The sequence below is a fragment of the Hoplias malabaricus genome, chromosome 10 (genome assembly GCF_029633855.1).
Source record: "Hoplias malabaricus isolate fHopMal1 chromosome 10, fHopMal1.hap1, whole genome shotgun sequence".
NCBI lineage: Eukaryota > Metazoa > Chordata > Actinopteri > Characiformes > Erythrinidae > Hoplias > Hoplias malabaricus.
Window position 1 is genome coordinate 27,662,415 of NC_089809.1, and position 13,103 is coordinate 27,675,517.

Consider the following 13,103-nt stretch of genomic DNA (forward strand, 5'->3'; position numbering starts at 1 on the left):
ATTATAATTAGCACAGTAATGGAGGATGTAACCGTACTCTAATGCTGTGGGGTCGGAGGAGCTGTAGATTTCCGATCTCGTCTTCTAAATTTATTAAGCAGAGCTTATTACTTGGCAGCGAAGCCCCTCAGATCACTACAGTTCAAATCCAATAATTACTTCCTATGCCTGATACCAGCAGAGAAGCTCTTTATAGCTAATGCTTTTGAAGTTGAGAATTATGGCTTTCTTTTGGCTATAATATTTAAATGCAATTATATTATTACATATTAATTACATAGTTATGCAGTGTAATAAATTACATTGATATTCAATTTATATCCTATATTGATATGTTTGATTATACATATTTTAATGCAATGCTAATTGAACGTAGTAATCCAGTTAAGACTTCATGTCCAAAAACATTTGCTTCATCTTAAGTGAACATCTATAAATACAAAGGTGGTGATGGCGGGGGAGGTTAGCTTTATATGTCATTTACATTCTTCCAGACATTAATGTGAATATTACTTATATAGAATGCTTTTCTTATTATCAGAGGTAACTGCAATTTTTGAGAGTCACAGCTCAGAACAAGGCAAATATAAGTGTAAGGCTTTTAAATGCAAATCAAATTCAGTTTTAAAAACGCCTAATTTATTATCTCTATTTGTATGGATTCTCTGTTTGTTGACAACAATATTTCAGATGCTTTCTTTGGGTTATAATTGTTTTTAAATATAAAAAGATACTGCACTGTTAATTGCCCTATAACTACTCTGTGAATCTGTCTACTTACTGCAAACATCAAGGTAGCTCGCCTTTAATGTCTTTTGCGCTCAACTGGATGGCTCCATAGCCGTATTTACAAAGAGCTCTGTGCACGGGAGGGAGCCGCGTAAATAATTTAGCAACTTCTTGAACCATGTTGTTTTGCAGGGAATACGAAAATAAAACACACACCCTGACGTGCGTGGAGCTGCAGGGCCCAGCTGTGCTGAGATATCAGTGTATCCCACAACCATGTTGCCTGTTTTTATTTATATATTTATATATTTCTTCCCCCTCCTGCCTGGCATGCTTTTTGATGCACCTCTGCTAATGGTGCAGAAAAAGCCAGGCCGACTGGCTGCCCATCAGACTGGGTGACTATTGCGGGGCTATGTGCTGCAACACATTCACTGCTGCTGCTTGCTGCTGTCAGCTGAAATAACGTCCCCCTTTATTCCAGACAGATGCTGCTCTGACGTATGACGCTGTCCACATCGTGTCCGTCTCCTACCAGCATGCGCCGCAGATGACGGTCAACTCGCTGCAGTGCCACCGCCACAAGCCCTGGAGGTTTGGCGGCCGCTTCATGAGCTTCATTAAGGAGGTAATGAGTGCAGCCAGGGGCTATGCCGCTACCACACTTTCCCTGCTCCTCCGGGATCTGTGTTTAAATTTATCCTAGAGATAGGATACGTAGATCAAATTTAGAGGAAATTGCAGTGTGTGACTTGGTATCAGATCTCTGTACTAAGTAAAAGCAGTCAGAAGGGGTTTTTTTCACACACAAGAAAGAGACTGTTGTTTCTACATCTTTTACAAACTCACTCTGTAACCTGTAAAGCTCAACCAGTGTTTATTCTGATCAATTTGTTATGAAGAGATAATTCTGAAGATCCTTGTTGGTTTATATTTGTTGATATTGATGTCCCTCACATTTAGTGATATTAGCAAAAACGTGCTAACCGATATTGGTCTCTTTTAATGGGAAATTCCTGGTTATGTTCAGTAAAAGCTGAACTCTATGGATTAAGAATGATATATTACATAAGGTCATACATGTGAGAAGGCAGACAATTGAATATTTTTGTATATATATACAGTATTGTGCAAACATTTTAGGCACCGGAGATTATGCGATTTAAAAAGCTATTCATCTGAGCAGCAAGTGTTTATTTGCTAAAAAGAAACAAACAACAAATGACGCTCAGCATTGGGATTAAACCAAATAACATTATTCCAGTAAGTGTGATATTCTGTGTGTAAATGTTATTGGTTTAACTTTTTCAAATCCTTCCTCATGGCAGTCCGTATTATTTGAGGTTATCATCCAATATCTAGTTTTACTGGTTAATTAATAATGACTTTAAATAATGTGTGCTGTTACTTTAACAAACTCATGCAATCAAGGAGAATCTGAACAAAACATTGTTCTTCAAACTCACACCTACTACTTTATAGAAAAAAAAAAGATCTTATATTTATTATCTGTTTTATATTATTATATTTTTGTATTTACAGTGATTATATATAACTTTTTACAAGCAACACGCTTACTGAGAAGGCATTAGTTTAAATATATATCATTATCTCAGGAGCCTAATATATATATATTAGTGTGTGTGTGTGTGTGTGTGTGTGTGTGTGTGTGTGTGTGTGTGTGTGTGTTTGTGTGTGTGTGTGTGCCCGGGCGTGTAATATATTGTGTATATTGTGTTATGTGGTGTAAAATATTCATACATATACCCAAATACAATATCACAATATATTACTGACAATACTGTAATATTTTTATTGTGACTAACTTGATGATATCATATATGTGTAAATGTCATTATATTTCCCACTCTAATAATCATTATTATTATTAGTTTGCAGAATCTGTTTTGATAATTATCGTTTTAAGCAGTGACTATATCCTGCACCTCAAGTTTACAAACCTGGAATTCAGCGAGTGAACTTGATTTCAACGAGATTTCTTTCTCAGCTTTAATCCAAACGCTGTACTTGCTCAGCATGTACATCAGGGCTTGTGTCCTACTTTCCACATGAACTTGATGCTGTGCATTCAGTGCACAAGTACGAATAGCATAATCAGCTCCTATTTCAGCTCACAAGAGAGTCTGTGATTGTGACTCATAATAGGCAGATTAGAGTTGTAGAACACAGCTCTGTGTGCAGGAGAAGGAAGAAAGAGGGCCACAGAGTCAGCATGGAGGAAGAGCTGGATCTGAGCCGGAGTAGACGTCCCAAAACAGGGCAGAAGTGTCCCCACTGGGCCCTATCTACACATCACTTTGTTTGTGTGAGCCTGTGGTGTGTGTGTGTGTGTCAGTGTTGGAAAAGAGGGTTAAAGGCTGCGGTGGAAGTTTTTTTTCTCTAGCTCTCCCCTGAGATTGGAGCGAGTGAGATTGTTGTTAATTAAGACTGAGGGCTTTGGGGAATAAGTGACTGAGGCATTGGGATGTAAAATGTAATTAAAAATAAGAAATATAAGCTCTTGGTGTGTGTGCACTATACCTGAGTCTCTCTCTCTCTCTCTCTCTCTCTAGTCACACTGGGATGGCCTCACTGGACGATTATCCTTCAACAGGACCACAGGCCTGCGAACAGACTTTGACCTGGACATAGTGAACCTGAAGGAGGATGGCCTGGAAAAGGTGAGGAATCAACTACTCTCTATAATATCCATTCATCAACCACATTCACCAAGCCCACACATTTTTAATCATTCAGAATATCATATCTCAGCTGTGCGGCATTATAATGTAGTTGTATTCTCCAAATAAATTTTACATTAATGCTGGTAACAAACCAAGGCACATTTCTCTAGGGTGTGTTCCTGCCTTGCGCCCAATGATTTCAAGTAGGCTCTGGATCCACCCTGAACTGGATAAATGGGTACAGACAATGAATTAACTATAATCCATCATCCACATCAACAAGTTCCAAATGTTCTTTCAAGAAATTGCAATCATGTTCTATCTAAAGCTTTGCAGCATAGCATTCAGCCATACTATATTTTCCAGATATGTATTGCTATCATGATATTGGATAATAATATAATTTGCATTTGCATAAAGTTACTGAGCCAGTGCTCTGCAAATGTATATTCAATTTTAAAAATCACTTAATACTATAGTATTTATCTTAATGGCAGGAATCATATATGCACTGATATTGATTAAGCAGATATAAAAAACAAAAACAAATATGTGTTTAAAAATGTGTTTAATGTGTGTTTCAGTGTACTTATAGGTCTCTCCTCATTCAAAAAGTAGGAACCTGGTTTTGTATACCTGGAAATAACTGCTTGCTGGTGTTGCTAAGTTTACTGCTGAGTTGACAACAGACATTTCTTTAGGGACTATGACAGAGGCACAGATATGAGAGAGAGAGAGAGAGAGAGAGAGAGAGAGAGAGAGAGAGAGCTTAAGATCACATACAGTGCATATTGCAGACATGGGCTTTTCTTATTGAAGCTATGCATTACAGTAATTTTACCATAGTTTATTTATTTATTTATTCATTTATTTATTTATTTATTTATCAGTGCTAGCACCCTTTACCCAAAACAGGAAAAACAAAGTCTATATACTTTCATCCAACACATTCACTATGTTCTTTTTCTTGATAGATAATAGTACATGCGGTAATGTGCAGATGTCTTAGGCACTTAAGATAATTATATATATTTAAACATATACCTTCTCAGTAAGCGTGGTGCTTGTATAAAGTTATATACTCATAGTAAGTACAAAAAAATCATAATACAAAACAAATAAGAAATATAGGTATTGGATGATAACCTCAAATAATATGCAATGCCACGAGTAGAGATTTGGAAAAAGTTTAACCAACACATTCACACAGAATATCACACTTACTGGAATAATGTTATTTGGTTTTATTCGGCCAATATGTGCTGGTCTGGGTCTAGTGTGCTGTATGCTCTTTCATTTTTAAATGTTTTGTATTCATTCAGTTCAGCTCAATTAAATTTTATTTATTATTTTGTTATAAATGTATACAACAGATGTTCTCAGAAAGCAGCTTTTCAGAATTCTGGGTCCTAGCCTGAAGTGAGCATCATTGAGGCAGCAGTGGCAAGGACAAACTCCCACAGACACTTCACAGGAAGAAACCTTGAGAAAAAGCAAGACACGTGAGGAACCCATCCTCATGTGTCTGGAGCAAAACAAATGATTAGCTATGTGTACAAAATGGCATATATATATATATATATATATATATATATATATATATATATATATATATATATATATATATATATATATATATATATAAAACAGTATGACTGGAGAGTTTTAGAGTTATAATGAGTATTGGTAATGTACCACTGTCTATTTCACCATGTTCTGCGTGCATTAAGTGCTGTATTGATAAAGAACAGTCTGAAGCGTGTAAATTATGAAGAGTTCTAGTTATGGCCCAGGCTCTTGGGCACAGGCAGAAAGCCTCAGGGAAAAGCAGGGATCCACAAACCTTGAAGTATGTTCTGGGGGGGGTCACTGATGCTGTCTCATGGTCAGAGCTGGCCGGACGTCAGACAGGCAAGGACATCCCACTGAGATAATCTTTCCTCAGCATCAGGTCAGATTGGATGGGCAGTTGTTCCTCTTGGCAGAGAAACATGCAGATAGTTAGGTCTGATATTGACTCAGGGTGACTGAACAGTATAAGATTAATTAGCTTGTGAGTTGTAGAAGGGAGAGCCAGAAAGGCAGCACAGACATGAGACTTCCCAAGAGCCATCTCCACCTTAAAATACTATCATATTTAAATGTGTTATTAATACAATACATTGTTCAAGAGTTCAGTATACTCACATTTTCTAGTAAAGCAATACACTTACATAATTTATGTATATTGTAATTTATTTTACAATGTATGGCCATGCACCCCTAGATCTGTGCTATTTATCAAATGGAAATCTAATTAACAAATGATTGACTAAATAAATCAGGTTTTAACCTAACCTTAACGTCTTAGAGTGTCGCTTGACTAAATGTCGTCACCGTCATCAATAATCACCTGTACTGCCATCCTCTTTTGTGATGCACAGTTTGTTTTGTTGTTGGTGAGGCTCTTTGATCCTGTAAAGAGTAATATGACAACACCAAGCCTTAGAGCTGTTGGTTTTGCTAAATACCAGTCTGCATTACCATATTATGGTACACTAAACTTTCCTTACTACCTTGTCTAATTTGGCCGCCATTTCAGAACGCATAGAGAAGCCCTCGATGCCCTGACATCATAATTTACCCCTCAGCCATGAAGCAAATGGGCTGTTTAAACATCAGCATAAGTTAGTGGATCATAAAGTAAATTGGATTATGGTATCCAGCACTCTTAATTACAGCCTTTGTTAACAACAAGCAGAGATTAAGTCTGAAATGCTGCTGGTGGTAATGAGGTGTGTAAACATGCCTGGCATATTTATCTTAAGAATCACAAAATCAAAACTTTATTCTAGTTCCCTATCAGCAGTGTATCAGCAGATGTCAGTGAATGGAGAAAGTGTATTATTTTGGTTTACACCGGGCACAGCCTTGTTTATGTAGAATCTACAGCAGACACCCATTGTTACTGGAAGATATTATCTTTAAAATGCTATAAACAGAATGGATAATGGTATAGAGTCAAAAATCAATCAAAAATTAAAAGAGGAAAGGTTTTGACAGCTGTTTGAAAATAAATGACCACAGTGTATTCTCCTTTCTCCTTTCGCCTGATTTTGTTCTTTTCTCTCATTGTTTAGACTCAGAGATGTTTCCATACAAAAAGGACAACTAAGCACCACACAAACAAAAAACAATCATTCGACTGATTCTGACTTGAATGTGGGGAAACACGGATTCAATTTAGCAGCACGAACTACATTACATCTGCTTGAAATAATTGGTGGAAAGAGCCTCATATCGCAAAATAAGCCTCTGCCTTTGTATGTTTTTCAGGTATGAGACATCCATGAGCTTCTACTTCAGAACTAAAGCCAAATCTGAGCGTCAGAGCAGAGAAATCAGCTTAATGTTTCCAGGCCTTAACTGTTTGAGCTGTTGGGAAAAAAAGGACTTGGGAAGTAATCCCTTTTAATTGAATATTAGCCCACGTTTTTATCTCCTACTAGAATTAGGAGTACATTCCTGGGTGGAAAATTTGCTTTATGTTGGCATTAGTGGCGAAGAGCACAGACACTCTCCTCCTGCCATTTGTAAATAAGTATAACTGCAGTGCATAATCACCTTTAATGAATTGGGCTTAATTGCTACCACTTTGCAAAGATGAAATGAAGGAAATCATGAGTGCACCCCTTCTGGAATTGATCTGATTCAACACAAGCTGTCACTAACGTGCATATCCTGTCTAAAGCAGTGTCTTCAGATTTTAAGGTATAAATTTCTATAGGTATTCATTCATGTTATTGACATGTTATAGGAGAATAAATATTCATCCTCTTCACTGAACACACCCAACTTACATATTGAAAAGAAGAAAAAAAAAACATGGTATAAATTCCGCCATATACCTATTACACGTCCATGTATATTTCCCATGTTTATTTTTGAGAATTCCATAGTAGATTGAGGAATACACATATTATAACATAGCTAATCTCTACATTAAATTCCCCTCTGGCCAATGTTTAAAACCTCTACAATCTAATCTCTGTTCATTGCCATGATATTTTTGGTGGTTATTTCCAAAACATATCTCCTTATTTCCTAAAAATGGCTTACACAGATGCAATACCACATCACCTTCATTCAGTTTGCATGGCTCTAACTTACACGTCTGCCACTGGCCTGCAGCTTGAGTTTTCCTGGAAAGCCCCAAGTTAATGGAACTGGTTGTTCAATTTTATGATGCAAGAACACTAGCTTTGGAACACTGCCTGTGTTTAAATATTTGACCCTGGCATTGACTGATGATTCGTTTAGCATATTGACACTGCCCGATTAAAAATGTATCTTCCAACATAGCAACCCTAGTCCTAACCCTAACCTCAGTCAATGTAAAAAGATTAAATTCCAAGTAATTTTGGAGCATTTCTATTGGTCCATTTGTCATGTAATATTCGAACAATTTTTAGCATTTTTAGCATTTCTAACATTTTTTTTTGGATAGAGAATGATGAGAACGTGGGAAACTACTGTAGAAAATCAACAAAAAGTCATATGACCAGCGTGAGCTTCATGAATATAGGAGCAGCGTTAAGGCCGCTGGGCTGAGCAGTGTGTGCATGTGCCGTAGGTCTATTTGTGTTATGTGTGTGTCTGTGTGTGTGCTGTGCTGTACTCTGCTGAGAAGTGTGTGTGTGTGTGCAGACAGAGATAGATGCTGACAGCCACAGGGCTATTTGCACTAATGATTTGTTGGGGAGTGTCTGTACAATATGCAGGGCTTCTCTCTGTGGTTAGAGGGGAGAGTTTGTTATTTGTTCAGATATTTGTGCTGATATTAGTTGGATTACTCACAGTAGAACTTCTTAGGCAGAGTAAACTGCTCCTTTCAGCCTCTTTCTATTTACAGATATGAACATTATATGTTTGTTTGTTTGTGTGTGCGTGTGTGTGTTTGTGTGCACATGTGCATGTGTGCGTGTTTTAATTAAATGCAATTCAATGAAGCATTTTCATTTTCAAGTACTACTTCAGACAGACACTAGTTTGCCCTGAAACAGATTCATTGATTTTAAGTAAGTCATTCTGCAGTTTTTCGGTGGAGTGCTCGTAGTGGAATTATTGATGTTGAATCACAGCAAGCTCTAAACAAGCCTTTTTTCGCATAAAAAATAAACCTGCATATTTCTGTGTATGAGCATGTCTGGAATTGTGCATCATCATTTGCACCAGTTGTATATACTTTTATTATAATACTATTATTATTTTGCCCTTTTGTTCTAATACAGTCTTGGTCATTCATGACTAATTAAAACAGGTGCCTTGAATTTTATCTTTAAAGTACTTCAAATATTTTTGAGTAAAGGATACTAACTGATACTAATGACATAATTGTTCATTCATTCATTCATTCATTGTCTGTAACCACTTATCCAATTCAGTGTCACGGTGGGACCGGAGCCTACCCGGAATATCTGGACGCAAGGCAGGAACACACCCTGGAGGGGGCGCCAGTCCTTCACAGGGCGACACAGACTAACACATTCACTCACACACACTCACACCTATGGACACTTTTGAGTCGCCAATCCACCTACCAACGTGTGTTTTTGGACCGTGGGAGGAAACTGGAACACCCAGAGGAAACCCACGTGGACAAACTCCTCATAGCATAAGTGTTTGAGTCTGAATTTCATAATTATAATCATACACGAGATAAGATGTAAACTATCCTATGCCAATCCATTAGAGCTTCACATAGGGCCCACCACACTCTTCCTACCCGCAGCCACCAAAATTCCTGTTGAATCCTACACCTCAACAGTAAGGTTGCTGTGGCCTTTTATGATCCGATCAGCAACCGGCTATCAACTACCAGCTTAACAACTACGGTTACTCATTGAGCCCAGCCCATGAGTACCCAAACTAGCCACCCAAACATCAGGCAGGCATCCCCTCTTGTAGGTGTTTCGCTGAAATAAGCCCACAACACCTTCAGAAGGTTCAACTGTGAAGTCTGGCGTTCCAGACTCACCCCTCTCCAAGCCAGCTTTACAGTCGTATCCTACCCTTTATTATCAACAACCATAAATCCACACTGGCTTCCCTGGTGACTAAGGTTACCTAGCCCCACTGGCACCATTAATGCATGCTCAGTGCCACCAGTTCCATGTGAACATTACATGCTATATCACCAACAATACTAATAGCACCTCTACAGTGCATTTCTCCACATAATCTGTGCTCTCCATATCCACAACTTTTAGCTATTTCTGCTAACTCCTTCACAGCTGCCCTTAGTTTCCGCCCCCTGATGCCGAACTTCACAAGCAGGGATGTGGCTGATTTGGCTACAATTCCCTTAACACCTATCTCCATCGATTTTACATGTGCCTGCCACCCGCATTCCCTCAACTCAGCCGCCATGTCCACGTATTTCAGCTTCTTCCTTTCGAATGCTTCATCTACTGCATCCTGAAATGGAACTGTTAACTCTATGAAATAAGCTATCTTTACTTTCAGTGTAGAGCACCATATCTTGCCTCAGTGTAGTTAACAAAATGCACTCTGAGACCTGAAGCTTTTTTCCGACATCCACCAGCAATTTCCAGTCTCGTGCTCTACCCCATCTACCAATATTTGTAGTCTGCGCACTTTCTCGAAAACATTCCCCCTCACACAAAGCTAACTATTCTATTAAAACAGCTACTCATCAGTGCATTAACCTGTAGCAGTTGCTATCCAACAAACATGTTAAAACCCTTAGCACCTGATTATGTCTCCATGTATACCACTCACAACAGTGTAGAGCACTTGCACAGGCTCCAGCCTAGACTCTGCGTCTGCTTTAAATCCAGGTAAAGTGTACAGGGTGGATCACTGGGTAATGTAACGATTCAAGGTTCCAGGAGGACGGTGTGATGCTGCTCAGACAGGCACAGAGTTTTAACCTTGTTTATGTATTGTTTATTTCTGGAACTGTGGAAGGTGAATCCGAGATTAAGGAAGGTTAACTCTAGAGTAAAATATTCCATTGGAGTGAGTGTCTATGTTAAAATTACTATGGAACGCCATCCTCAATGTCATTTATCGGAGGCCAGTAAATCATGGTTACTAAAAGTCCATCCTCTTTGCATTCATCAAAACAGTATGTTGGAACACTGCAGCCCAATCTTTTCCAAGTCTTTAATAATGATAAGCAAACAGTGTTATCAATTTGTAATGCATGCTATGGTAATTTCCGCCTCTGCTTTTGTTCAGCGTTTTTCTCGTTCCGAAATTGAATTGAAAAGCAATTTCCTGGGGCTGAATTGCCCTTCCTCTGATCTTAATGCATTCAGAGTGTGTACAAGAGCTCGACTCCTCACGATGCCACCACTACAACCCCCACCCCCCCTCCTGCCACCTCTCCAACCCCCGGAACCTTTTGGCATATAGGTGATATTGGCAATCAGCTAATGCCTGTGGACGAGCTAGGCAGGGGTCTGCTAATGCAGTGAGGTGGTCTGCAGGGAGGTGAGGATCATGCAGGCATATGCAGCACACACTCACTACACAATTTTCATCTTCCGCAGGTGGGCAAGTGGAGTGCTTCAGGAGGCCTGAACATCACCGAGGTCCCCAAGAGAAATGGCATGAACATCACAGACTCCCTCTCCAACCGCTCGCTCATCATCACCACCATACTGGTGAGGTCACACAAGCACTTAACATGAAGGTCGTCCCTCCATCCCTCCCTCTCTCTCTTTATCTCCCTCTCGCTTTCTGTGGATCTCACTCTCTCTCTCTCTCTCTCTCTCTCTCTCTCTCTCTCACACACACACACACACACACTCTTTCTCTTTTTTCTTTTGCTTCCACTCTGTACGTTTTATCTTTCACCCTCTTGCTCTCACTTCGTCTCACTCTCTTTCATTATTCTCTCTCACTTGCTTAGTTTTCTCTTTCTGTTTAGCTCTCTTTCTTGCTCTTTCTCTGTTTCTATTTTTCTCCATCTCTCCTACTTACCCCTTTTTTCATTCCTCTCTCTCTCTCTCTCTCTCTCTCTCTCGGTCTGTCTTTCTCTGGAAGATAAGACATACAATGCTTTAAATGACTAAGAGTACTTCATTGGTGTATTATTAATTTACACAATTATTAATGTGTGTTAAAGGTCACATTGTTAGGACATATTTGGTGGATGGTATTTAATCATGGTGGATGACCTCTGGCTTCAGCTGTTTTTAACATTTTGGCAACACAAGCCCATAAACATCATTTACACCGCAAGCTCCTGTAGCATGACTTTCTCATTTTGAAAGCAGTCTCCCTGTCATGCTTGGCATATATATTGACATTATGGCAAAAATGGAAAGTGCAAGTTGTTGCCTCAAGCTGCGTCAATAAATTTCAGCTACTGAGTGACAGAGACAGAGAGAGGGAAAGAACAGGATATCTTTAGGTCCCAAAGAAAATCTTTAAGTCTCCATAAATTCCAAAAATTTCAGACCCGAAGGTCATTGAACAGAGAAATAAGATAATGTCAGCAATACAAATTTTAGACCTCAGTATAATTCTACATTTTTAGGGTACATAAGGTAGTTATATAATTTAAATGAATAATAAAAGTCTGCAGATTACTTAATATGTTTTTACACTATTGCAATAGTTATAACTACCAATCTTCAAGGTTATCTTTTTTAACTTGTTTTAATGTTTCAGGGCAATAAGAGTGAATACAGCTGAAAATGTATTCCTAGTGGTTGATTGAACTGAAAGATTAAAGCAGGGTTGCAAGCTTTGCTGTACAGATATATGGAATCTATATTTTCATCATCCTGAACTTCTCCAATCCCTTCATTTTTAATGGAGTCTGGTGCCTGGTATAATTCCAGTCGTGCACCAGTGATGGTGATGGTACTTGTGTGCTGAACAGCAGATTTACACAAAGAGCCAGAGAAAAGACCATTAGTGACATGATTTGAAATAAACAGGCATTTCTCTTGGCACAACAGCCACCCTGATGCTGTAGGCCCTATATTTATGCTTGTCTCTGGAAGGTTAGGGGGCTTTGTGGAGTTGTCACTGGGGTACTGACATCAGACTGCCTTTGTGGGCTTATTTTGGACAGGCACATGAGTTAGTAGCAACCATAAACACTGTGATTAGGCCAGGATTGGAGAAGAAGGCTGTAATCAGTGCTTCTCTAGTGCCAAGCACAGGAGTTCCATGATCTGTAACATATTAAAAATGAACAAAATATATGCTTTTTCCTTCACTAGGATGTGTGTTTGTGGAATTTGACCCACATGTCATTTGCCTTTGTGCTGTGAATTTGACAGCCTACACACAGAGTGTGCTAAATCTTGAGAGCTAAGAGAATGAAAAAACGTTGTGTTCATGCATTTTACATCAGTTTTGAGGGCACTGTTATTGCGCATCACATCGGCTAGGTTTCGGTCATTTGTTTCTTTTCAATAGATTTCAAGTATTTATTTTATTTAAATTAAAACACATTGTGTTCTATTTATGAAAGATTTAATAAAGGCCACTTACTCTCCATTCCCCTAAAGCTTAATGGTCTGGAGCTGTTCTGGACTGAGTTACTTGAAATCTTCTCAGCACAAAAATGAGTTACCAAAAACAAAACAAAACAAAAAAATGCATCACACAGAAAAACCCTTCTGCCAATTTTTGTGTTATTTTTGGCAATCATAAATTTTACATTAG

General features: G+C 38.6%; 1 protein-coding gene across 2 annotated transcripts in view; it reads left to right on the forward strand.

Annotated features, from left to right (window-relative positions):
- Positions 1-13,103, forward strand: part of grik3 (glutamate ionotropic receptor kainate type subunit 3) — a 141,484-nt gene that overhangs the window by 84,496 nt on the left and 43,885 nt on the right. For both annotated transcript variants that reach the window (XM_066682431.1, XM_066682430.1), the window contains exons 7-9: positions 1,214-1,357; positions 3,303-3,410; positions 10,970-11,083. In XM_066682431.1, coding sequence (XP_066538528.1) covers positions 1,214-1,357; positions 3,303-3,410; positions 10,970-11,083 — 366 coding nt within the window. The remainder of the gene's footprint in view (positions 1-1,213; positions 1,358-3,302; positions 3,411-10,969; positions 11,084-13,103) is intronic.